Source organism: Callorhinus ursinus, unplaced genomic scaffold (assembly GCF_003265705.2).
Source record: "Callorhinus ursinus isolate GAN/ISIS: 27379988/994484 unplaced genomic scaffold, GSC_fseal_2.0 scaffold30, whole genome shotgun sequence".
NCBI classification, from domain to species: domain Eukaryota; kingdom Metazoa; phylum Chordata; class Mammalia; order Carnivora; family Otariidae; genus Callorhinus; species Callorhinus ursinus.
Genome location: NW_027397092.1, coordinates 15,708,761 through 15,735,834, shown reverse-complemented (window position 1 = coordinate 15,735,834; position 27,074 = coordinate 15,708,761). Strand labels below are relative to the sequence as shown.

The window sequence follows — 27,074 nt, the reverse complement described above, 5'->3', positions numbered from 1 at the left end:
TAAAAGATTGATTGATTGATTGATTGATTGATTGATTTTAAAGAGAGAGAGTGTGAGTGTGTGCTCTGCATGCACACACAATCACGGGGAGGGGCAGAGGGATTGAGAGAATCTCAAGCAGACTCTGCGCTGAGCGCCGAGCTGGACACGGGGTCCATGTCACCACCCTGAGATCATGACCTGAGCAGAAATCAAGAGTCAGACACAAACTGTTTGCGCTGCCCAGGCACCCCTATAATAGTAATTCTTGAAGTTAGGTAATATGAGCCCCCCAACTTTGTTCTTCCCCTTCAATGTTATTTTGGTTATTCTAGGTCTTTTGCCTCTTCATATAAACTTTAGAATCAGTTTGTTGATATCCGCAAAATAACTTGCTGTGATTTTGATTGAGATTGTATTGAATATCTAGATCATATTGGGAAGATTTGGCATTTTAGTAATAGTGAGTCTTCCTATCCATGAAGATGGAATATCTCTCCATTTATTTAGATATTCTTTGATTCCTTAAATCAGAGTTTTTAATGTGTTTTTTTTCCTATAGATCTTGTACTTTTGGTGGGTAGGGGAGAGGGGCAGAGGAAAAGAGAGAATCTTAAGCAGTCTCCACGCCCAGTGCCTAGCCTGACATAGGGCTTGATCTCATGACCCGAGCCAAAATCAAGAATTGTACGCTTAACCGACTGAGCCAACCAGGCGCCCCAGATCTTGTACATTTTTAAAGATTCATACCTAAATACCTAAATATTTAAAGATTAATACCTAAATAAGACTTAATACCCAAATAAAGATTAATACCCAAATACTTCCTAAATACCTAAATACCTAAATATTAATACCTAAATGTTTTTTGATGTTAACATAAATGATATTGTATTTATAATTTCAAATTTCACCTGTTCATTGCTGGCATATAGGAAAGCAGTGAACTTTTGTATATATGTGTATAATTTTTTGAAGTATAGTTGACATACAGTGTTCTATTAGTTTCATGTGTACAGCATGATGATTTGAGAGTTCTACAGCATTACTCAGTGTTCATCATGGTAAGTGTAGTCACCATCAGTGTTATTAACAATATTATTGGCTATACTCCTATGCCGTACTTTTCATCTTTGTGACTTTTTTATTTTATAACTTTAAATTAGCACTTATTAATCCCTTCACCTATTTCACCCATCTCCCCACACCATCCCCTGTGGCAACCACCAGCTTATTCTCTGTTTATGAGTTTGTTTCTGTTTGTTCATTTATTTTGTTTTTTAGGCTCTACCTATAAGTGAAATCATATAATATTTGTATTTTTCTGATTTATTTCACTTAGCATAATTAACACTCTCTAGGTCTATCCATGTTGTCCCTGACCTTTGTATAGTAACCTTAGCTGTGACCTTGCTGTAATCACTTATTAATTCCAGCAGGGTTTTGGGCGTTGGTTTTTTCTTTTTTAATAGTGCATGAGCAGCCCGGGGCCGGGGCAGGGGGTGCAGAGGGAGAGAGAGAATCTTAAGTAGTCTCTATGCCCAGCACAGAGCCTACCAACATGGGGCTGATCTCACAACCCTGAGACTGTGACCTGAGCTGAAATCAAGAGTACAGCTCTCAACCAACTGAGCCAACCAGGCGCCCTCCCTTGTACCATATTTTAGTGGGAAAGCTTCAAGATCCTCACAGTTAAGCATGGTGTTAATTGTAACTTGTTGTAGATAATCTTTATCAAGTTAAAGAAGTTTCCTTTAGGGCACCTGGGTGCCTGGCTCAGTTAGTTAAGCATTTATTTGCCTTTGGCCTGGGTGGCGATCCCAGGATATTGGGATTAAGCCAGGTGTCAGGCTCCCTGCTCAGCAGGGGTCTGCTTCTCCCTCTCCCTCTGTGTTCTCTCTCTCTGTCTCTCTAAAGTAAATAAATAAAGTCTTAAAAGAAAAGTCTCCTTTATTCCTAGTTTGGTGAGAGTTATTAATTACTGATTTAATTTCTTTAATAAGTATAGGACTCTTCAGGTTATCTCTATCTTCTGTAATTTTTGGTACTTCTAGGTGTCTCAGGGCCCATTCCAGTCAATAAATTGGTGGGTGTAGAGTTCATTTTTGCTTAATTATCCTATAATTGTTCATCAATTAGTAGTGATGACCCATCTTTCATTTCTTCTATCAGTAATTTGTGTCATTTCTCTTTTTTCTTGGTTATGTTGTATAGAAGTTTATCACTTTTATTTATCTTTTCAAAGAACTAGGTTTAATTTTTTTGACTTTTAATTGGTTGGTATTCTGTTTTCAATTTCAATGATTCCTGAGCTAATTTTTAATATTTCTTTTCTTCTACTTGCTTTAGTTTTATGTTGCTCGTCTTTCTTTAGTTTCCCAAAATTAAAGCTGAGATTATTGCTTTCAGATGTTTCTTCTTTTTTGATATATGCATTTAATGCTATAGATTTTCCTTTATGCACTGCTTTTGTTAACATACCCCAAATTTTGTTAAATTGATTTTCTTTTAGTTCAAAATATTTATTTTTTATTTTATTTTATTTTTTAAAAGATTTTATTTATTTATTTGACGGAGAGAGACACAGGGAGAGAGGGAACACAAGCAGGGGGAGTGGGAGATGGAGAAGCAGGCTTCCCGCTGAGCAGGGGGCGTGACGTGGGGCTCTGTCTCAGGACCCCGGGATCATGACCTGAGCTGAAGGCGGAGGCTCAACCCACTGAGCCACCCAGGTGCCCGGTAGTTCAAAATATTTTTTAATTTCTCTTGCGATTTTTTTCTTTGACCCATGTGCCGTTTAGAAATGTGTTGTTAAATCGCAAAGCATTTCTTTCTCTTACTGATTTCTATTTTAATTCCATTGTGGTCTAAAAGCATATACTGTATGATTTCTACAAATTTCTTTTAAATTTGTTAAGGTGTGTTCATGGCCTAGAATGTGGTTTATTTTGGTGAATGTTCCATGTACTCTTGAGAAGAATGCGTATTCTGTTCTTGGATGAAGTATTCTGTGAATGTCAGATCCAATTTGATTGATGGTGCTTTAATATTTCCCTCCACTCTGGCTTGCATGGACTCTGAAAAGAAATCTGATGTGATTTTTATTATTATTCCTGTATAGTTAAGGTGTTTTTTGTGTTCTGGCTTCAGATTTTCTTTTTGTCTTTTGTTTTCTATTCTGGTGTGAATATGATATGTGTAGGTGTAGATTTTTTGTTATTTATCTTGGTGCCTTATAGGCTTCTTGTATCTTTGGTTTGTTTGCTGTTGTTAATTGTTCAAAATTTTCAGCCATTATCATATACTTCATCTGTTTCTTTCTCTGTTATTCATTTGGTATTTCCATTATAAATATGTTAAATTGTGATCTTCCCACAGTTCTTTGATATTCTTTTCCATTTTTTTTTATCCTTTATTCTCTTTGCTTTTTAATTTGGGAAATTCCCACTGACCTGTCTTTAAGCTCACTGATTATTCCCTCAGCTGTGTTCTGTCTGCTGATGAAGGGCATATTTCATTCCTGTTACAGTATTTTTGATTTCCAGCATTCTCTTTGAGTCTTTCTGAGAGTTTCCATCTCTTTGCTCACATTACTTATATGGTTTTACATGTTATCTACTTTATTCATTAGATCCATTTACATAACAATCATAGTTATTTTCATTTCCCTATCTGATAATAACAAATCTGTGTCTTACATCTGAGTTTGATTCTGATGCTTTGTCTTTTCAGACTGTGTTTTTGTTGTCTTTTAGCAGTTTTTTTGTTGAAATGGTCTGGTGGTGAGGTTTGGGAATGGGGGAAGGAAGTGTTCTATAATCTTGTGACTAAATCTTAATTCTTTTTAGTGAGCTTGAATTCCTGGGTTTTGACCTTCAGAAGTGTTTCTTAGTCTTTTTTTGCTCCTCATAGATGAGTGAGAAGGCTAGTAGCAGTTGAAGTTGTCTAATTGCCCATTTCTTAGGTCAGATAAGACTCTGGTATAGTTGGACTCTTGGAGGGCAGATGTTTGTTATGGAGAATGCCCTAGGTGCACTTAAAAATTGTTACACTTCCTCCCTCTCTGAAACACAAAGGATGTTTCTTTGATCCTCATCATGGAAATCTGATGGTACTCCCTGAAAGTGTGGCAGTCTCCCTAAGACTGGTACCCAAGGAGTTTTTTAATCATTTAGTGGTAGTTCATCTTCATTGTGCCACCATTTAGTCAGTCACTGTTTAAGTATTCCTACCAATTATTGGCCGTAGAAGCATCTGCTTCAGGAAAGGTGGTCTTAGCTATGATTCTTGTTTAGTTTTCGGGGTGATGATTTATCCTCTGACCTCAGTTCTGTGATGTAGCTAAGAAAAGTCACTGATTTTCAATTTGTTCAGCCTTTTTCTTTTGAGGATTAAAGTGATTACTTCTAGGCTTTTTACATGTCAGCTGGAATTGGAAGTTTAGATATTTTTTAATCAATATTTTTATATAAGAACACACTGAATTGAAATAGAATTGCAAAATTTCCATTTAGCTAAAACTCAAATTGATTTTGTTTGGAAGTTAAATTACATTAAATACCACTGATTAAAAAGAAAAATATAGTGATGAGCTAATAACTAGGCAAACATAACGAAAACTGTTTCCCAAACTCCTAGAGTTCACATCAGTAGGTCTAGAGCCTAGCATTTTTACTTCACAGTCTGTTTGAGAATTACTAGCTTAAACTGTTTTCAAGGAGAAAAATTACCAAACCTGTACTGCTACAATGCTAGGTATCCTGCATTGTACAGTTGTGGCTGCCCAGCCCTGAGAGAGGATGTCAGAGTTAGCATTTGAGAATAATTTTACTTTGAAATAATGAGTTTCTGGGCTTAGAAATTCTTGAGAGAGATTGGATGCAATGGGAGAAGTTCTTACGTTTTATTGAAACCAAGACATGATGAACCTAATACCATAGTAAGTTAAAACATTATTATAGCTGGGTACAATGGTTATTTATGTATTTCTCATGGTTTATGGGTTTATGACAGCTTTGCTCTTCATACATTCCCTTGTAGCCCAGTTCATCTGTATTTACATAGATAGGAAATTTTATTTTAATTGCATGACTCAGAAAAAGAATTCTACAGTGATTTCTCTTTGACAAACCTATAAAATACGCCTTTGTCATGAATGTAAGTGGTTTTTGAGAAGTATGAAAAGTTTTAATCTTTTTAGTTTCTAAATTTAATCTGTAGTTTGCTTGAAAGTTCAAAGATTCTTAAGAGTTTTGCTTTTCCTCAAGTGGATAATATAACTAAAAGAAATGTGCTATGAATGATCGGGTATTTTGTTAATTTTTAAAATTTTTTATTTTATTCAAATTGTTCAGTTAACTTTAGACTGGAATTATTACAGATATGTGTTTGAACAATTCTTTTTGCTTATATGCCTAAAAGAATCCTGCAATATTCTTTTTGAGTTTCACATTTTGCAGTGTTACAAAGCAGTGAATCTTTGCCCATGCACTTGGAACTATTACATTTACATTATTGGATTGATAGTTTCTTCTCTGCAATCACAAGCTTTGTGGAAAAAGGCCAAGAGTCTCTATTTGAGGTCTGAGGAAACTGTCGTTGTAGATCCAGCTGAGGTTACCAGAATAGTAAATATTGTCAGAAAATTCATTCCTAGTAGAATACCTGTGAGTTAATTGGTATGTTGTTAGGTAATCTATATGACCTAGCTTTAGAATTTTAATATTGTCTAGAATTTACAATATATATGAGTTGTAAAATCATTGCAAATGTATGATTCTGTACCTTTCCTTTTGTATTAGTTTATTTTACTTCAGTCACTGTACAAATATGAAAGGCTATGTAAGTCAGTTAAGCATTCTTAAAAAATCCTAAAAATACTTTATAAGGGGTACCTGGGTGGCTCAGTGGATTAAGTGTCTGACTTCACCTCAGGGTATGATCTCAGGGTCCTGGGATTGAGCCCTGGGTCAGGCTCCACCCTCAGCAGGGAGTCTGCTTCTCCCTCTCCCTCTGCCCCCCTCAAATAAATAAACTTAAAAAAAATACTTATAAACTTATAATTTTTATTAAAAGGTCTGTCAATAGAAGTACTTAAATATATCCATTTGATCCTCATTATATACAGATTGTGTATTTGTGAATTCACCTACTTGCTGAAATTTATTTATAGCCTCAAAATATACTCACAGTGCTTTTATGATCATTTGTAACATGTGCAGAGCAGTGAAAAATTTGAGTAGCCTGATACATTCCTAGATGAGATTGAACAAGACCAGTGCTCTGCCTTCTTGTTTCAGCACTCATTCTGTAAACAGGTATCCTTTTGACATGTATTTAGTGGTAGCCTTTTGGCATTTTGCACTTTTTGTTAGTGATTTTGCTATTAAAAATCACCCCAAGTGTATTGCTGAAATGGTATCTAATGTTCCAAAGTGCAAGAAAGCTATGCTATGCCTTGTAGAGAAAATACATGTAAGCTCACTCAGGCATGAGTCATAGTGCTATTGGCTGTGAATTCAGTGTTAATGAATCAGTAGTATATTAAATAAGGTGTCTTTAAACAGAAACCCACATAAAACAAGGTTATGTATTGAAGGGCTGACAAAAATGTTGATGAGAGATTCACAGGAACCTAACCATGTATTCTCCCTAGGAACAGTGATTCATTGTTCACTAATTCATTGTTTGCATCAGCTTTATAGAACATCACTGCAAATAATGAGAATCCGTCATACTTAATTTTAAAATTAATTTATTAAAAATTAGCAATTATATAATTTTTAAAGTATGTGATTATCTGAGACCAGATGATTAATGATTTGGGGGTAGTTGAGAAGAGGAAGGAAATGATTCACATGCATGCAGAAGCCATGAAACCTAGAGAAACAGGAAGCATGTTTAGTTAGGAGCCATCTGGCAAAGATGCGGTTCTTGGATTCTCACTCAGACTTTGTGCATATCAAAGAAAACTAAATCACGTCCACAGTTCCCTTCCAACTAAAGGAGTCTTTTATTCTTTAGGGTCAGTCAGGAAAAATAAAGGGTCAGATGACTAAAAATTCTTGCTTACCACTGAAAATTAGGGAATAATCATTAGGGGAGAAGAAAGCCCTATTAGTTCTAGATTGCTGATGACAACATAGAGTTGTATATAATGAGAAGCACTATTGCAGAATTAATTTCTTTGCCTTCTTTGCATTTGATACACTCTGAGGTCAGAGTACATAGCCTTAAACACCAAATTCTAAAGCTAATGTCCTCAGTGGACCACTATACTAATGTTAGTGAACTGGCTCTGACCTATGACACATGGACTTGTAGTAGTTACAAATATGCTTAAGAAACTCATGGAAAACGAATTGATCATTTCATTCATTCATGTATACAGTGTTTCTTGTAATCAGAAAGTATATTTACATGGTTAAGAAACAAACTAAACATGCCCAGAAATCTAATAATGAAAAAGAAATGAACTCTAGCCTATCTCTTCTAGTATCCCATTCTTACTTCCCAAGAACATTGTTTTTAACTCTTACCTCTTTCTTTTGTTATTTATCTCCACATTATTAAGCAGTATACTTAATGCAGCTATTTCTTGATTTATCAATTTTGGAGCATACTTATTTCCTGCCATGACTTTATACCTGCCCATTGGTCATTTAGCTTCGCTATAGCTCTGGCAGTGGCTTGTCTTCCAGTTCTGGTAAATTTTCTATTTTATCTATTTTCCTCTGTCTTCCCTCTCTTGAATTTTTTTTGTTAGTAATTGGCATTCCTTGACTGATCTTTTATATCTCTTTCATGTTTCCCTTTTTCTGAATGTATTATTTACTGTTTTCTCTGGAGTCCTTTTCTGTAAGTGTGTGTGTGTTTCCGTTTTTCTGTTTGTGTCCCTCTGTCCTTGGAGGCTTTCCCTTTGTATCAATATTGTGGTTGCCTGTCCATAGTTAAGAGCAAGGTACTAAAATACAGGTTGCGAGTTCTGCGCATAATTAGGTACAAACTGGAGAACTTCACTTTAGGGCGGTGTTTCTCAACCTGTTTTCATTATCACTTCCTGAAGGGGTATATTTAACACATTTTTTTCTCCTAATTGTGGTCCCTTCTTCCCATGATATTTTAATGCCACAAGATTTACTGTATATGTTTATATACTGTGAAAGATTCAAATATCAGGAAGGGTTTGGGCAATGTTACTTCTCTGGATTACTCAGTTGCTACGTCTGTTATTCTGTCTGTAGTCATTCTTTGGGAAAAAAGGTTATAGAAAGAGGTCACCAACCATTTACAGACCTTGAATTAATCTACCAGTTTATAGTCCTATATAACTCCTGCCCTCAGCTTTACTAGAAACTTGTGAGTCCTGAGCCTCTTCTTGTGTCAGTGGAGCAGATTAGCTCCTTTATGTACACATCCCCTTCTTTGAGCGCTATAAACCAATATGTTCATCTCCCTTCACTTAACATTCCTCTCTTATGTTTTGGGTTGCACAATTTTATTAAATCTGTAACTAGAATTTTAAGATTACTCTCCATTTTTATTTGTTATAGTAGTTTTATCTGTTTTCAAATCCTTAACTGATATTCAGTTGAGACATCAGAACTGAAAGGAGATAAACACTGGTGTTTGCTTTTCCATCTTATCTGGACATCCTTAATAGGCTTTAGCATTTAGCATTTTCACATATTCCTAGTTGATACTTGAATCATATTTTTCTCTATAAAATACCTTGAACTCTTTCCATTTATTTCTTTCTTTTAAAGTTCTCAGCCATGATATTATGCCCTACCAAGAACTCATAATGTGACCTGTGTTTATCACTTTTATCAATTATATTATCTCATCTTCATACTGGGTCAAGATTCAATAAAACTTGTATAGGCAAGAGAATTCTTTTCTTTTTTTGGATTCTAGGTGTTAGAGAATTATGCTGAAGTAGGTATTAGAGCTTGTAAAGATCTCAGAGAACTTTCTAGAGCTGTACTTTCTAATATAGTAGCCATTAGCCACATGTGGATGCTTAAATAAAATTTAAAATTCAGTTCATCAAACTGACCACATTTCATGTTCAGTAACCATATATGGTTAGTGGCTGCCATCTTGGATATCATAGATACAGAGCATTCCCATCTTTGCCAAAAGTTCTATCATATAGTACTGTTCTAGAGAATAGAAAGTACAGCACCATTCTGTATCTTCCAAGAGATCAGCTAGTTTCTTAAGCCTCAACTTTGTAGGAGTTTCTTAATCTAGTGAGCGTATAGGACTTGGCTGAATAGATATTAATGTAGAAGGAAAATGATTGATACTTAAAGATGTCCATGAAGCTTTCAGGAGAAAGTGCAAGTCATGGGACTAGCTGTTGTCTAAATGCAAGAGACAGCAGCCAGAAAAGCATCATCATAATTGTGCAATAATGCTCTCTTGTGCTGATTCAAGGAAAAGCTTCAGGAGGTTGAGAGTCGTAAAATAGTGTATGCAGATATAGTGTCCTCATCATCCTTCAGAATTTTACTAAAGGGTTTCAGCATGGCAACAAAATGATGCTGATAAACTATTGTTTTGAGTGGGTATATGGATAAGCTATTATCCAATTCAGAATATTTTTCTTTTGTAGGTTGTTGATAATTTGCATTATATTTAAGTATGGCATATACCTTAGAAATGTAGAGCAGGAAGGACTTTAGAAATTATCCAGTCCTATGCTCTCATTCTACAGGTGTAGGAAACTGATGCTTTAAAATAGGGAAGTAATTTACCTGAGGGGACACAGTCACTGGGGCTAGAGCCAGCCCCAGAACCAACATATTTTGAGTTCATGTGTAGAACATTTCCTGTGGTACTATGCTGGTGACAAAGAAGGAATGACTTGATTCATTGTGGCCTCTTGAAAGCTTTAATAATCTACCTGTGAGGCCCAAACTGGTAACATAAACTTTTAAGAGTATGTAATTTTGGGAACTGTGAATTTCATAATGTGTTTTCCTCTTTTTAGAACAACAATTTGTAATCTTTATACAATGCCACGAATTGGAGAGCCTGTCTGGCTTACAATGATGTCGGGGACTCCAGAAAAGAACCAGCTTTGCCATCGTTTCATGAAGGAGTTCACTTTTCTAATGGAAAATGCTTCCAAAAATCAGTATGGCTTTCTCTCTTTGTCTCTCTTTATATCTTAGATATTATTTAGTATAACTTGATATTTAGATTGTGATCAAATCTAGTTACAAAACTGAAATAATTAACTGGGTTTTTAGGAATTATTTCTTATTATTAATAACCAAAACAATTCTAAAAGATAATTAAGAGATGGGATATGGATGAAGGCCACAGAAAACAGTAAAATGAATGAAATGAATAAAAAACAGTAAAAAGGTCTTTAATTATGTGTTAAATTAAAATTCCTGACAACTTACAGAACTCTCTGAGGCTTCCCATTTTTTGGTGAATTGCATCCACTTACACAGTTTCATTCTATAGAAAATAAGTAAAAAAAAATGAAGTGCCAGGATTCCAGTGATACATATTTAATGTATATTTTATCATACTGTTTGCTTGTAACCATTCATCAAATTCCTAGAAGCCATCTTTTTGATGGTAGGCAAAGTTTGCTTAATACTTTCCTTCATTTTCCCATTCAGTAATTTGGAAATGTACAGTCCTGTTGGTTGATTCATTATAAACACTGAAAATAAACCAGTTTTTCAAGTAAAATGGCATTTTTGCTTTGTAATTATGATCAGATACAGCTCTGTGTGAATACTGTTTTTTATTTTAAGGATTTTTTTTTAACTCCTACCCATCCAAAAACTTTATTCTCATTTTCGTCCAGGTGACATGCCTGTCTTTTCTTCTTTCCTCTCCTTTTTTTATGCTGTTTGGCCACATGAGAGTATGTACTCTCTCTGCTTTATTATGTCACGGCATTTTACATTAGGTTTAATGAAGGCAGAATGGAGTCTGATAGGATGTGTTTTGTTTTCAGATTCTTACCAGCACTCATCACTGCAGTTCTGACCAATCATCTTGCCTGGGTTCCAACGGTCATGCCAAATGGACAACCACCTATAAAAATATTTTTAGAAAAACATTCCTCTCAGAGTGTGGACATGTTGGCAAAAACTCATCCATATAACCCACTTTGGGCACAACTAGGTATGTAGTCTGAAAACTCTTACATGATGCATAACACTTAAACTTTTGTGTAGCTGTCTGGGGTTATTTTATAGCAAAAACAAAAATTAAGAAACAAGATGTTCTCTTTTACCTCCTCCATTCTAAAGCACTTTTTCTTTCCTTGTCCTTTTCATGTCTGCGAAACCATCTCCATCTTTGGTCTAATATCAATTTCTTCTAGATACACAACTGCAGTGAGAGCTAGAGAAGCAGGATCATGACTGATTTACTCATAACGTCAGGGTCTTTAGGGAGTTTTAGGTTAATGTACTTTGCCTAGAAAGAATGAATCACAGTCATCTATGATAGCTAGAATAAATTTGGTTAACTGAGAAGCAGTCATTGAGATTTCTGTTTTCCACTTTTGCTTGTTTGTTGAGTAATTTTGGAAAATGTTTCCCTTATTGTGAGGCCCCGTTAAATAAATGGGTAACCCAGGAGAGAAGGGATGGTTGATGAGTTGACAGTCATTAGGAAGGTATTGTAGCATGGTGCTTAAAAGTACAGGATGTGAGTCACACAGACCACATGTGAGTCACAGTCTCTTTGTTTATAATTTGGGGATAATATGTAGTACATACTTCATAAGGTTACGACAAATTAGAGAATACCTGTAAAGTGCTTAAGAACAGTGTCTGGTAAACGTGACTGCTGTTACTGCTTCTCTTACTATTAGGTCGTGGGGGAGGAGTCCAATGAGAACATTTTGATGACTTGATAGAAACTTCTCTTAGGTTGTGCTGATGAGTGAGCTTGCCAGGCAGGTTGTCATGTAGCTTATTCATGTAACTTCCCTCCCTTTCTCTTTCTTCCCTCCCTCCATCCCTCCTTTACTTTCTTCTACTTAATTGAGGAATAATTGACACATAGCAAACACATATATATACAATTTTGTAAGTATTGATATTTATGTCAAAATATAAACACCTCTGAAACCATCACCAAAATCAAGATGGCAAACATACTCATCACTTCGAAAAGTTTCCTCATGCCCTTTTGTAATCCCTCCTTCCTGTTTCTCCCCACTCTCCCTGTTCACCTTCCACCCCTCACCCCATACCCAGGCAGCTACTGGTCTGCTTTCTATCACTATAGATTAGTTTGAATTTTCTAGATATAAATGGAATCATACAGTACATGCTTTTTTTGGTTGTTCTGACTTTTTTCATTCAACATAATTATTTTGAGATTTGCCTATGTTGTTTAAGTACTAGTCAATGCCTTTATTATGCTGGGTAGTATACCGTTGTATGGGTATTAACTTAGTTTTTTTCAAATCAAGTAATTCAGTAGCATTTTATTTTTTTGGACATTTCAAATTTATTTTCAATTCTGTAATCATATATTGAGTGCATAATATATATAAGGCCCTATGCAAAGAGCATTGGAGCATATAAAGATGAAATGCAGTTCTTAGCCTCAAGAAGTGGACAGTTTAGGGTGCTTGGGTGGCTTAGTTAGTTAAGTGACTGTCTTCGGCTCAGATCATAATCCTGGAGTCCCGGGATCAAGTCCTGTGTCGGGCTCCCTGCTCGGGGGGAGTGTGCTTCTCCCTCTGACCTTCCCCCCTTCTCGTGCTCTCTCTCTCTCTTCTCATTCTGTCTCTCAAATAAATGAAATCTTTAAAAAAAATGGACAATTTAGGGGCTCCTGGGTGGCTCAGTAGGTTAAGTGTCTGCCTTTGGCTCAGGTCATGATCTCGGGGTCCTGGGATAGAGCCCCTCTTTGGGCTCCCTGCTCAGTGGGGAGTCTGCTTCTCCCTCTCCTTCTGCCCCGCCCCCCTGTGCATGCATGCTTGTGCGCTCTCTGTCTCTCAAATAAATACAATCTTAAAATAAGTGGACAGTTTATTACTGAAGGTAATAAATATGAGGACAATAATGATAATTCAAAGAGGAATTATAAAAGAAATGAAAAGTTCAGTGAAATTTCAGTTAGGGAAGCTTACTTTTGCCCAAGGGAGGATGCTTGGGTGGGAAGCTTTGGACTGGCAGAGAAACAGAGGAAAGGGCAAGCGCATAGCATGAGGAAAGGGGTCTAGGTGTTAAGAGTGCTGAGTTGATTCAGTGTTCCGGTTTAAGTAGTCTTCTTTAAGTGGGACTTAGTGCGAATAATGATGAAAAAGTGTAACTATAAGAAGATAAACCTGGAAAAGTAAAGTGGAACCGGTCAGGAAAGACTCACTTGCCATGTCAAAGCAGTTCAGTTTATTTGGTAATTCATGAGAACCTTAGGAGTAGTTTTGGACAGTGGCATGTGATGGCATTAGAGCCAGTGTATTAATTAGAGGAGAAAAATTGTCATAGTGCTGTCTATAGCATATATTTATCTGAGACCTATTTGTTCCCTTAAAAAGTGTGGGAGTTAGGCTTTAAAGTGTGTATACAGATAACTTGCTAAAATTGAATTATATTTAAATTAATGACTTTGTATTCTCTATTTTTAAGTGTGCTTTGGCACCTTTTTCTGCATCTAATTTGAGTATAGCATAAATACAGAAATTACATTGATAACTCTTAGGTTCCCATTGCCCTTTTCTTATGTTGGCGTCTAGTGTGGATACAAAAGTGAAAATGAACCACATGGCTGAATGTGTTGCCCCTTCTTTTCCTCTTGGGATAGGTCTCACTCTTCTTGTCCTTTCTGGTCTTTTCTGAGTACCCAATCCCCTAAGAAATAGAAGGGCTTTTAAAAACATGGGAACTAGGTTGGGGTCCTAGGTAGGGCAGTAACAGTTAAGGTTCACAGATGTGATTTAATCAAGAAAGGTTAAGTGTGTGATGTGACTACTCCAGTTCTGCTCCACGTTCTACCACTACTCCCTTTTCTCCTTGCCCCCCAGTAGATACTGTGCTTTCTCTCCTCTGCATTAGATGCAGCTATAGAATCCTTTCGCATATAGTTCTTTAGGTAGTACTTCTCTGCCCCAGTGAAGTGCTCTGCATGAGGCCTGGCACAGAGAATACTCTTGGTCGGTGTGACTTTCACAATTAACTCTTTGGTTGAGGTTTCAGAACCATAGGAGCTCCTTAAAGAGGAAACTAGAAGACCCCTCTATTCACCTTTCTCTTTGGTAAATACCATTTATCTCATCCTATCCTCCTGAATAGTCACTCACCTATTAAAGAACTAGAGTAAAAGCTGAACTAACCTTCATACAATAAGAGTAGATATCTGATCATTGGAAATAGCCCGCTTGGCTATGTGAGGAGAGGATGTGTTCATTAACTGATTCTTCCATTGCAGGGGACTTGTATGGCGCTATTGGTTCTCCTGTACGGTTAGCGAGGACTGTGGTGGTTGGCAAACGACAAGACATGGTCCAGAGGCTGCTTTATTTTCTTACTTATTTTATAAGATGCTCTGAACTTCAAGAAACCCATCTTTTAGAAAATGGAGAAGATGAAGCCATTGTTATGCCAGGCACAGTAATTACTACCACTTTAGAGAAAGGTGAAATAGAAGAATCTGAGTATGTGCTTATCACAGTGCATAGAAACAAAAGCAGTTTGCTCTTTAAAGACCCAGAAGAAACAAGGACTCCTAATTGTAGCTGTAAATATTGCAGTCGTCCACTCCTTGGGCAAAATATAGAGAATGTTTCACAACAAGAGAGAGAAGATATTCAAAACAGCTCTAAGGAGCTGCTAGGAATTTCAGATGAGTGTCAAATGATTTCTCCCTCTGACTGCCAAGAAGAAAATGCTGTTGATGTTAAACAGTTCAGAGATAAATTAAGAACTTGCCTTGACACCAAGTTAGAGACCGTTGTTTGCACAGGATCTGCTCCAGTAGACAAATGTGCCTTGTCAAAATCAGGCTTAGAGCCAGCAGAGGAAACATGGCATAATGAGGAATTGCTGGGTTCAGGTAATCACACAGGCAAAGTGTTGAGATCCACAGGAATGGTTGTGGAAAAAAAACCTCCAGATAAGCTTTTGACTGCTGCATTTTCTTGTGAAGCATCACAGACAAAGGTTACCTTCTTGATTGGAGATTCTATGTCCCCTGACTCAGATACTGAACTCAGGAGTCAGGCAGTGGTGGATCAGATTACCAGGCACCACACCAAACCACTGAAGGAAGAAGGAGGGGCTATTGATCAGCAGCATCAAGAAACTAAACAAACAACTAAGGACCAATGCGGCGAGTCTGATATACCAAACATGGTTTCTGGAGAAACCTGTGAACCTCCCTGTTGGAATCATTCAGACCCAGAAAGCATGAGCTTATTTGATGAATATTTTAATGATGATTCAATTGAAACCAGGACTATTGATGATATTATTGCAGTTAAAACAAGTACAGACAGTAAAGAACATTGCTGTATGTTAGAATTTTCAAAAGGATTGTGTACAAAAAATAGCAAACAGAACAGTGAATTTTGTAAATGTGTAGAAACAGTTCACCAGGATTCATGTAAAACCTGCTTTCCTCAGCAGGACCAAAGAGATGCACTCTCCATTCTTGTCCCCCATGGGGATAAAGAGAGTTCAGAGAAAAAAATTGCTGTAGGAACTGAATGGGACATTCCACGAAATGAAAGTTCAGATAGTGCCCTTGGGGACAGTGAAAGTGAAGATACAGGTCATGATATGACTAGACAAGTAAGCAGTTACTATGGAGGAGAGCAAGAAGATTGGGCAGAAGAAGATGAGATACCTTTTCCTGGGTAAGTAGGAAGTTTTTAACCTATAATAGACCCTATATAAATATGTACCATTCTTCTGTTTAGATGGTCTCTGAAGGTTGGTGGTAACTAATGTAAAAGAAGAGATCATTGTCCTGGACAGATTCTCTTCTATTGCTGTGTGGTTTTAAGGAAAGATTAAAGGCTGAGCCCCATAGGTACCCCAGAAACGTTCTGTGAAGGTATTAAAGAAAAGCATATATGTATGTAGGAGATTCTTTCTGCTTAGGAGTTTTCAAGTCATTTAGGAGTGAATTATGCCCCCGTATATATGGACCTGTGCTGAGCCCAGCAACTAGAGAGAGGTAATCACAGAGAAAGTAGGAAATGGCTGTTAGGAATAAATTTGGTGAAGACTAAAAGAAAAACAGGAAATGTATACTGTGGGTCAAGTATACAAGGAGAAGATTCATATTTGAGAAATGTTATATTCCATGCTTTGGGTTTGTGATGTATTTAATATTTAGCTACTTTGTTTTGGATGATGGTTTTCATTTACTGATTGTATTAAGAATGTATTACATACACAAGGGACAGCATTCCGGATGTTTCTTATGAAAGATTTATACTCACGTCATTACATAGTTGTTCATCCACCTTCTTTTCAGGATAGGAAGGAGTATTTTGTGGTCTGATTTATCACTTAGGCCAGTTTTTACTTAAGGATGATTTTACTCTGAGTATATTTTGTAGAAAATGATGGTACTAGAAATACAGACTAGTAGAGTCCAAAAATTTTTTTACTGATAAAATATGTATTACTAATTGGATATGCCTTCTTTTGGGACCTTTCTTCCAGGTCAAAATTGATTGAAGTGAGTGCTGTTCAGCCCAACATTGCCAACTTTGGGAGGTCCTTGTTGGGTGGCTACTGCTCATCTTATGTGCCTGACTTTGTCCTTCAAGGAATTGGGAATGATGATAGGCTCCGTCAGTGTCTGGTATCAGATTTGTCTCATGCTGTGCAGGTGAGTTACCTTCACTGCTCTTGAATTTATTTAGAATGAACTTTGTTAACTGGTAGAACCCCCAAGTTACCGTATATTTTTGGTCATACTTCAGTATGTAACACAATCATTGTTCTCTTAATCTGTCACTTTTGTAGCTGTCACCATGAAAGCAAGTAGAGAGTTTCAGGAATCTATACAAACATAAATCTTAAATACAGAAAGTATTGTTTGTATTCATGGGTGTTCATCATCAGGTCATTTATGATATCAAAAAAATTGCATATGCTTAAATGTGAATGCAGTTCTTTTCTCAATTTCATTTTCAGATTGTTCATTGCTTATATAGAAGTACAATTGATTTTTGTATATTGATCTTATATTCTTCTACCTTGCTGAACCTTTTTTTTTTTTTTAAGATTTATTTATTTTAGGGGCGCCTGGGTGGCTCAGTCATTAGGCGTCTGCCTTCGGCTCAGGCCCTGGGATCAAGCCTCGCGTTGGGCTCCCTGTTCTGCAGGAAGCCTGCTTCTCCCTCTCCCATTCCCCCTGCTTGTGTTCCCTCTCTTGCTGTGTCTCTCTCTGTCAAATAAATAAATAAAATCTGTAAAAAAAAAAAATTATTTATTTTAGAGAGAGAGAGGGAGAGCATGTGAGGGAGGGGCAAAGGGGGAGGGAGACGGAGTCTTAAGCAGACTCTGCATTGAGTGTGGAGCCTGACACAGGGCTCAATCTCATGACCTTGAGATCAGGACCTGAGCCGATACCAGGAGTCAGATGCGTAACCAGCTGTACCACCCAGGTGCCCCAACCTTGCTGAACTCTTTTATTAGTTCTTGTAGTTTTCTGTGTGGATTCCTTAGGTTTTTCTATGTACACGTTCATGTCATCGATGAATAGACAGTCTTGCATCTTCCTTCCCAGTCTGGCTGCCTTTTGTCTTTCTTGCCTGATTTTATGGGCTAGAACCTTCAGTACAGTGTTGCATAGAGGTGCTAATAGTGGACATCCTTGTCTTCTTCCTCATACTAGGGGAAAACATCGACTCTTTCATTATTAAGTGTGATGTTAGCTGTGGGATTCTTAAAGATGCCCTTTATCAAATGGAGAAAGTTTCCTTCTAGTCCTAGTTTCTTTGTCCTCTCCACCTTTAAGTCATGAATGGATACGGCATTTTGTCTAATACTTTTTCTGTGCCTATTGATACGATCATTTGGTTTTTCCTCCTTAACTGTTAATGTGATTGGTGACATGAGAGGTGGTAGATTTTTAGATGTTAACCAACTCCTGTATTCCTAGGGAAAACATCCCACCTGGTCAAGGTATATAGTTCTTTTTATATACTACTAGATATGATTTGCTAGTATTTTATTACAAATTTTAGAATCTGTATTCATGAGGGATATTAGTCTATAGTTTTCTTGTGATACATTTGTGTAGCTTTAATATCAGAATAATACTTGCCTCATAGAATGAGATGGATGTGTTCCCTCCTCTGTTTTCTGGAAGAGTTTCTGAAAGATTGGTATTATTTTTTCTCCAAATGTTGGATACAATTCACCTGTGAAGTCATTTGAACTTCCTGGACTTTATAAAATGAGAATATTTTAAATTGCTGATTCAATTTCTTGTTGTAGATCTATTCCAAGTTTCCATTTCTTCCTGAGTCAATTTTGGTAATTTTTGTCTTTCTAGGAATTAGTTACATTTAAGTGATTTCATTTATTTGTTGGAATAAAATGGTTCATAGCATACATTTATAATCTTTTTCAAAAATTTTTTTCAAAGATTTTATTTATTTGAGAGAGAGCAAGTGAGAGAGAGAGGAAGAGAGAGCACAAGCGGCAGGGAGGGGTAGAGGGAGAAGGAGAAGCAGACTCCCCTTGAGCAGGGAGCCCGATGTGGGGCTCAATCTCAGGACTCAGGGATCACGACCTGAGCCAAAGGCAGACACTTAACTGCCTGAGCCACCCAAGTGCCCCCATTTATAATCTTTTTAATTTCTGTAAATTCACTGGTTATGCCCCCTCTTTTATTCCTGATTATTGTAATCTGTGGTTTTTCTTTTTTTCCCCTCCTAAAAGTAGCATATTCCAAAGAAGATTTCATTCATGACTTGACTTCATTAATAGTTCTTTTTGGCCCATATGCATCAAAGATGAGTAGGCTGTGGCCCATGGGACAAAGAGGCTTGCTTTTTTAAATTCAGTTTTATTGGAACACGATTACATCCATTTATTTATATACTTTGTGACTGTTTTCCTGCTACAGGAGCAGAGTTGAGTCATTGAGACAGAGACCTTATAGCCTTTAGAGCCTAAAATATTTTCTCTCTCTGGCTCTTTATAAGTTGGCTGATTCCTATCCTAGCTGAAGGTGTGTTAATTTTATTAATCTTTTCAAGGAAACCAACTTTTGTTTTCACTGATTTTCTCTATTTTTTTGGTCTTTTTTTTTCTCATTAATTTCTGTCCTCATCTTTATTATTTCTTCCCTTCTGCTTGCTGTGGATGTAGTTTGCTCTTTTTTTTATTAAGGTGGAAGATTAGGTTATTAATTTGAGGTATTTTTTCTTTTCACACATAGGCATTTAGCTCTAAATTGTCCTCTAAGCACCGCTTTAACCAAAGATCATAAATTTTAATCTTTTGTTTTCATTTTCATTCACTTCAAAATATTTTCTAATTTCCCTTGCTGTTTCTTTGACCCATGGCTTATGGAGAAGTATGTTTTTGATCTCCAGATATTTGTGGAATTCTTAGATTTCCTTTTCTTCATTTCTAAATTGGTTCCATTGTGGTCAGAGAACAAACTTTATATGATTTTAGTCCTTTTAAATGTATTGAGTCTTGTTTTCTGGCCCAGCATGTGGTGTATCCTGGAGAATGTTGCACATGTAGTTGAAAAAATAGTCACCTGTTGGGGCGCCTGGGTGGCTCAGTCATTAAACGTCTGCCTTCGGCTCAGGTCATGATCCCGGGGTCCTGGAATCGAGCCTGCATTGGGTTCCCTGCTCAGCGGGGAGCCTGCTTCTCCCTCTCCCTCTGCCTGCCACTGCCACTGTGCTCTCTCTCTCTCTTTCTCTGTCAAATAAATACATAAAATCTTTAAAAAAAAAAGTTGCCTGTTTTTGGGCAGAGGTTTCTGTGTTCTTGCTGATTTTTCCACGTTCTTGTTGATTTTTTGTGTAGTTGTTCCATCGTTTATTGAGCGTGGAGTATTGAAGTCACCAGCTTTTGTTGAGTTTTCTATTTCTTCAATTCCATGTGTCATTCTAATAATATTTTTTTTTTAACAAAACCTCCTTTCCCATTGCGAGAACAACATATTTAGGAATGGAGAAAGCCAACTGGAAATCATGGGTGAGAAAATATGGCTCACTGAGCAAGTATTCCCTTTATTATTAGCTAGAAAGGTTTAAACCTCCTGTGTTTGTAGTAAATTATCTTAAGTTGTAAAGTTTGGTGTTTTATTGTATAGTAGGTAAATTCAGAAAAATCTAGATATAAAAACAAAGTTTAAAAGAAAACTTATAAAAACTCGTGTCTCGGGGTGCCTGGGTGGCTCAGTCGTTAAGCATCTGCCTTCAGCTTGGGTCATGATGGGATCGAGCCCCACATCTGGCTCCCTGCTGGGTGGGAAGCCTGCTTCTCCCTCTCCCACTCCCCCTGCTTGTGTTCCTTCTCTTTCTCTCTGTCAAATAAGTAAATAAAATCTTAAAAACAAAGAAACAAAAAAACTCGTGTTCTTTATATTTAAAAGCCATCTTGCTCAATGCTTTAACACCAGTCAAATAATACTTACTGACATATTGTGTTCTGAACATGGTGCTGATCGTCCAAGGAATATATGGATGAAAAATAAATAACTTCTGAAGTTATTTACTCAGTAATGGAGGAAGTAAGGGATGTACGTATATGAATAAGTGTAGTACAACACATAAAAAAATAAATGCCTGAGACAGATACTAATAAGTAATTTAATGCTTCACAGGAAAAAATTTATATCACTTAATGGTATTTGTTCTTCAGAATATAGCAACCTTTTCTATTTTTTTCAATTCTGTCCCCCCATTGCCTGATAGAGTACTCAGTATTTGTTGAAATACTTGGTTAGGAAATCTGATGTGGGTCCTTGTGATGCTCTTTGTGTCCTCTTGTCTTTCTTTATGTTTGATCTCAGTCACTCAGTGTCTTTTTTTCCCCTCCATCTATACCCATTAGCACACACTACATTCTTTGATGTTGCCTCTGGAAGCCTGGAGCTGGAGGGGGTGACTGTCTCCTATTGAAGACAAAACATTTCTGTTTTAAAGGGTTTTTACCTTAGGAATAGGAGGAATAGTAATAATAATAAGCATTTAGTTTTTATTGTAGCCTTAATGTGTGTCAGGTACTTAAATGTAATACCTCACTTAATTTTATGGTACTTACTATTATCATTCCTATATTTCAGATATAGCACAGGGAGGTGTTTGCAGTTATATTAGATAGGGGATGGCAGAGCTAGAAATCAGTCCTGATCTGCCTGTTCTTCAGCAATGCTCTTAAGCATCTGTGCTTAATATATACAGAACACTGTCTCTAAAACAGATGAACAAAGGTAAATATAAATAAAGTAGCAAAATTGGCATTAACAAAGCTTGCAAGACTTTTATATTAGGAGTTCCACTTCTATTGCTCTGGGAATCATTCCACTATGGTGAAAGGTAAGAGCTTTCTGTCTTTTGCCCTTTGTTTTCATAACTGGGTTTCTAGTCTTTCCCACTTATATTTTCATTTAAGTATATAAGATATTTTACACTCAAAGCAGATCACAGAAAATTTTGAAGAAATGAAAACTAAAATACCAAACTTAATCTTAGCACTAACAGGTTGGATTTTTTTATCATTCGTTTTTCTCTCTTCATTGTAAAGTTTACAGTTAATGATTTTAATTATTGTTTGCTAATAATTTTTTTACCATCACATTTAACATGAGAACTATTTCTTATGTGCCTACATGGAAAATCCCAAAGGAATCTTTTAATAGATAAATCATGAGGATAGTACTTTTGAAAAAAATACAGTCTTACTCTTCTGAACTGTGTTGGTAGAGTGTCTTGTCTTTTACTCCTCAGTTTCTAAGAAAGTGGCATTTTTATTACCAAATTAAATATATATTTACTGGGTGCCTGGGTGGCTCAGTTGGTTAAGCGACTGCCTTCGGCTCAGGTCATGATCCTGGAGTCCCGGGATCGAGTCCTGCATCGGGCTCCCTGCTCAGTAGGGGGTCTGCTTCTCCCTTTGACCCTCTTACCTCTCGTGCTCTCTATCTCTCATTCTCTCTCAAATAAATAAAATCTTTAAAATATATATATATATATTTACTATATAAAAAATTGAAATGTGTAGAAAGCTAAACACAAGTTTTCCAACTCTGCCATTCATTGGCAGCCATCCTTTTTTTAAATTAATTTATTCAATTAGCCAGCATATAGTACAACATTAGTTTTTGATGGCAGCCATTCTTAATATAAAAACTTCTTCTAGTCATTATGTAGTATGTGGCATCTGATGAAACCCAGACTTGCCAATTCCTATCTGTGTATCCTAAGACATTTAATTTTGTAGAACCTCAGTTTCCTTGGCTGTAATGAAAGTGATACTGTTTATATACCAGAGTTATACTATGTGGTGTTTTGTGTATATTAGGTACTGTCTGTCTTACATCTTCTTGTCATCATTATTCTATGTGTGTGTGTGCTTGTGTGTGTGTGTATGTGTGTGTATGTATATATATGCATTTTATATACATATATAACTAGGGCCTTTTATATATATATATATATATATATATATATATATATATAAAATACCATTAAGTGATATAAATTCTTTTTTACAGATACACATTTTTTTAATATATAGTATATATGTATATAGGGTTTGGAAGGGCAAAGGGAGAGGGAGAGAGAATCTCCAACAGATTCCCCACTGAGGGAGGAGCCCAACATGGGGCTGGATCTCAAGACTCTGAGATCATGATCTGAGCTGAAATCAAGAGTCAGATGTTTGACTGACTGAGCCACTCGGGTACCACTCTTGTGATGGGAACTTTTAAGATCTATTCCCTTAGCAGCTTTCATATATACATACAGTGTTGTTAAGTATGGTCTCCATGCTGTACATTACATATCCAGAACTTACTTGTCTTGTAACTGGAAGTTTGTACCTTTTGATTAACTTCATCCATTTCTTCCATCCTGCCCCCACCCCCCATCACCCACCAATCTCTTCTCTGTTTCTGTGAGTTTGGTTTTTTTTTTTTAGATTCTAGGTGTGCGAGATCATACAGTATTTGTCTTTCTCTGTCTGACTTAGTTCGTTTAGCATAATGCCCTCATGGTCCATTTGTATTGTTGCAAATGGCAGGATTTCCATCTTGAGTTCTCATGGCTGAATACTATTCCTCTGTGTGTGTGTGTGTGTGTGTGTGTGTGTGTGTGTGTGTGTGTGTTGCTTCTTCTTTATCCATTCATTTATTGATGGAAACTTAGGTGTGTCTGTCTTGGCTAATGTGAATAATGGTGCAATGAACACGGGAGTGCAGATACTTCTTTGATAGCCTGTTTTCATGTCTTTGAATATATGTGTACCTAGACGTGGTATTGCTGGAGGATATGGTAGTTCTGTTTTTAATTTTTTGAGGAAGCTCCATACTGTTTTCCATAGTGCCTGTACCAGTTTACATTCCCACCATCAGTGCACAAGGGTTCTCTTTTCTTCACACCCTGGCCAATACTTGATATGCTCGTCTTGATAACCAGCATTCTGATAGATGTGAGGTGATACCTCATTGTGGTTTAGATTTGCATTTCCCTGGTGATGAGTGATGTTGAGCATTTTTTATTTACCTGTTGGCCATTTGTATGTCTTCTTTGGAAAAATGCCTATTCAGTTTATCTGCACATTTTAAAAATCAGATTGTTAGGGTTTTGTTTTGTTTTTTCCTCCTTTGCTGTTGAGTTGTATGAATTCCTTATATATTTTGGATATTAACCTCTTATGGTTTGCAAATATTTTCTCCCATTCCGTAGGCTGCTTTTTCATTTTGCTGATGATTTCCTTTGCTGTGCAGCAGCATTTTAGTATAGCTTGCTTTCATTGTCTTGGTTTTTGGTGTCAAATCCAAAAAATCATTGCCAAGACTGATACCTGAGAGCTTACTTCCTTTGTTCTTCTAGGATTTTTATGCTTTTGGGTCTTATGTTCAAGTCTTTAATTGGTTTGAGTTGAATTTTGTGTAATGGTGTGCAATAGGGATCCAGTTTCATTCTTTTGCCTCTGGCTGTCTTCCTAGCACCGTCTACTGAAGGAGGCTATCATTTCTCCATTGTATGTATATTCTTGGCTGCTTTATCATATGTTAATAGAGCATTATGCATGAATTTATTTCTGGGTTTTCTATTCTCTGTTGCTCAACTTTTTCTTCCTTTTACTGTTGTTATTAACATTGATACTTCTTCTGTGTTTTAAGAATTTAGGATAATTTCTTTAGTCTGGATTCCCAGAAATGTGATATTGGCCAGGTTTTAAGGTTAGGATTATTTTCATGTTCTTTGAAGAGAGTACACTGAAGTTGATTTGGTACATTTTTAGTTCAGACGTGCAGTTTATTAGGCCATGTTTGAATACTTAGCAGGCAACTGAAAAACCAGGTTTTGTTATAGGGTGGAGATATGGGAATATGTATCTGCCAGAGAAGAGATTGGACAGTTTATGTATTGACATTCCGGAAATGCTTGGGAGAGAAAAAAGGCTGGTAAGGTTGTGGATGAATTTGTATTATAGAAGTCATAAAACTCAGAAGATTTAAGAAAAATAAAGCTTTATATTTACTGTTGCCGTCTCACATAAATTACTTCATTTTGTGACTAGGAAGTATCTGAAGCTGGATACAAGCTCAGGAAAAATTGTGGAGGAGGCCACTACAAGGTCTTACTTGAGAATATACTCCCATTTGTTATAGGCTTTCTTTTCCAGACATTGATGATGAATATACTCCCATTTGTTATAGGCTTTCTTTTCCAGACATTGATGATGAAGAGAAAGACTGGGATTGTCTAAATTGAAATTTTATCAGATTAGGACATTGCATATGACAGTCCATTGAGTGAAAACAAGCAATCAAAATGAATGACTGGCACTGCCCCCCATTTTTTTTTTCAACAACTTCTAAAGCAGTTTTGAATTATTTCTGATCATAAGCTTGGTTTTAAGCCCTTCTCACTTGGGAGACTACTGACTTGGGACCATTTTCCTTTTTTTTACCAAAGTAGCTTTTATAGGTTTTGGTTAGATAAACAATTTAACAAACAAAAAAGAGAGGCAAACCAAGAAACAGACTCTTGACTATAGAGAACAAACGTGGTTACTGGAGGGGAAGGGGAGGAGGTGGGAGGATGAAATAGGTAATACGGATTAAGGAAGGCAGGTGTTGCACGGAAGTGATGAATCACTATATTTACACCTGAAGCTAATATTACACCATATGTTAACTAACTGGAATGTAAATAAAAACTTGTGGGGGGGGAAGGAAAAAAAAAGAAAAATCTTAGCCACATGCCTTTTGATTGAAGGGCTATAAAGTTAATTTCTAAAATGGTTTGTAACCTTTTAAGCAAGGTGTATTTTGTAGCCGTTTCCTCATTATCTGTTTAGGCATTTCCTTGTGAGGGTAATGGATGTACCCCCTTCATAAATATCATTTCCTAAAGATGCCCACTGCTTTTGAAAGTAGTGTCTGCCTTTAACAGTTTGTTATTCCATTTTGGTTATTTGATCATGCCTCCTGCCTTATTTTTCTTTTATAACCACAGAAATACTTACATTAAAATATGTTTACTGTTATTTTGTTTCTTAAAAATGTAAGGTATACCTTACATCTTTAAATGTATGTACCATTTCCAAAATTATATTTCAGTAATTAAGTTGGTGAACTGAAAAATGTTATATTCCTGGTAAGAGGTGGATAAGAAATATTTGAGTACTATTTTATAACAACAAATATAAAGTTTAGAGTTTCATGGAAAGTTTTCACAGTGTATCTTTCCAGGTTTTTTCTTTGCCATTCTCTTTGTCACTGCTTCTCAGTATCACATTTCACTAATTCAGTAACATGCATCTACTTATGTCTCTAAGTCTTCTCATGGTATTCTCTCTTACGGATTTGTCCCTATTCCTCTCTGATTTTTCACCAGTAATCCAATCCACACTTAAATGTTATGTCCCTGTGTCACTTCTGTGAAACTCCCACTCACACAAGAACCCATTATTGCCCTCCTCTGCTACCTCAGTACTTGGTATCTATTTTGTCTGTTACACATATGTCTCTTTATAGCCAGTTGTATTTATTTTTATCTCCCACACAGGACTGTGAGCTCCATTGTCTTTGTTTACTTAGCGTCAAGCCAAAAGCCTTATTCATAGTGGTTCTTCATTTACTGGGCAAAAGGATATCCTTTGGGCGTGCGAAACCTGGGTTTATCAAGGAGCAAACCTACATCCTTTGCTATAAAATTGTAGTAACAGTACAAGTTTGAAAGGAAAAAGGCCATTGGGTTCAAGTACTTCAAATTACAGTTTTTGGTTTTTTTTAAGATTTTATTTATTTTTTGACAGAGAGAGACACAGCGAGAGAGGGAACACAAGCAGGGGGAGTGGGAGAGGGAGAAGCAGGCTTCCTGCCAAGCAGGGAGCCCGATGTGGGACTTGATCCCAGGACCCTGGGATCATGACCTGAGCGGAAGGCAGACGCTTAATGACTGAGCCACCCAGGTGCCCCTGAAATTACAGTTTTTAATCTCAGTTTTATTACTGCTATTCCATATGGCCAGTGGTGAATAAATCCTTAGCTTTCTAAGTATAGAAAGATGTTGAAATATTGAGCACTGTAGGATCTTTCTTTTCTTTTCTTTTTTTTTTTTTTTAAGATTTTATTTATTTGACAGAGAGACAGCAAGAGAGGGAACCACAAGCAGGGGGAGTCGGAGAGGGAGAAGCAGGCTCTCCGCCGAGCAGGGAGCCTGATGCGGGGCTTGATCCCAGGACCCTGGGATCATGACCTGAGCCAAAGGTAGACGCTTAACGACTGAGCCACGCAGGCGCCCCTGTAGGATCCTTCCTTCCTTCCTTCCTTCCTTCCTTCCTTCCTTCCTTCCTTCCTTCCTTCCTTCCTCCCTCCCTCCCTCCCTCCCTCTTTCTTTCTTTTTCTTTCTTTCTTTCTTTCTTTCTTTCTTT

The 27,074-nt window shown here is 36.8% G+C and overlaps 1 protein-coding gene and 1 long non-coding RNA gene across 4 annotated transcripts in view; one reads left to right on the top strand and one right to left on the bottom strand.

Moving 5' to 3' along the window:
- LOC112814987 (uncharacterized) overlaps positions 1-27,074 on the bottom strand; it is a 58,437-nt gene that overhangs the window by 14,814 nt on the left and 16,549 nt on the right. Inside the window, exon 2 of the long non-coding RNA XR_003205904.2 lies at positions 10,975-11,046. This is a non-coding gene — a long non-coding RNA (uncharacterized lncRNA). The remainder of the gene's footprint in view (positions 1-10,974; positions 11,047-27,074) is intronic.
- FNIP1 (folliculin interacting protein 1) overlaps positions 1-27,074 on the top strand; it is a 153,951-nt gene that overhangs the window by 115,972 nt on the left and 10,905 nt on the right. For all 3 annotated transcript variants that reach the window (XM_025860762.2, XM_025860765.2, XM_073878627.1), the window contains 4 exons: positions 9,977-10,123; positions 10,967-11,136; positions 14,404-15,829; positions 16,647-16,815. In XM_025860762.2, coding sequence (XP_025716547.1) covers positions 9,977-10,123; positions 10,967-11,136; positions 14,404-15,829; positions 16,647-16,815 — 1,912 coding nt within the window. The remainder of the gene's footprint in view (positions 1-9,976; positions 10,124-10,966; positions 11,137-14,403; positions 15,830-16,646; positions 16,816-27,074) is intronic.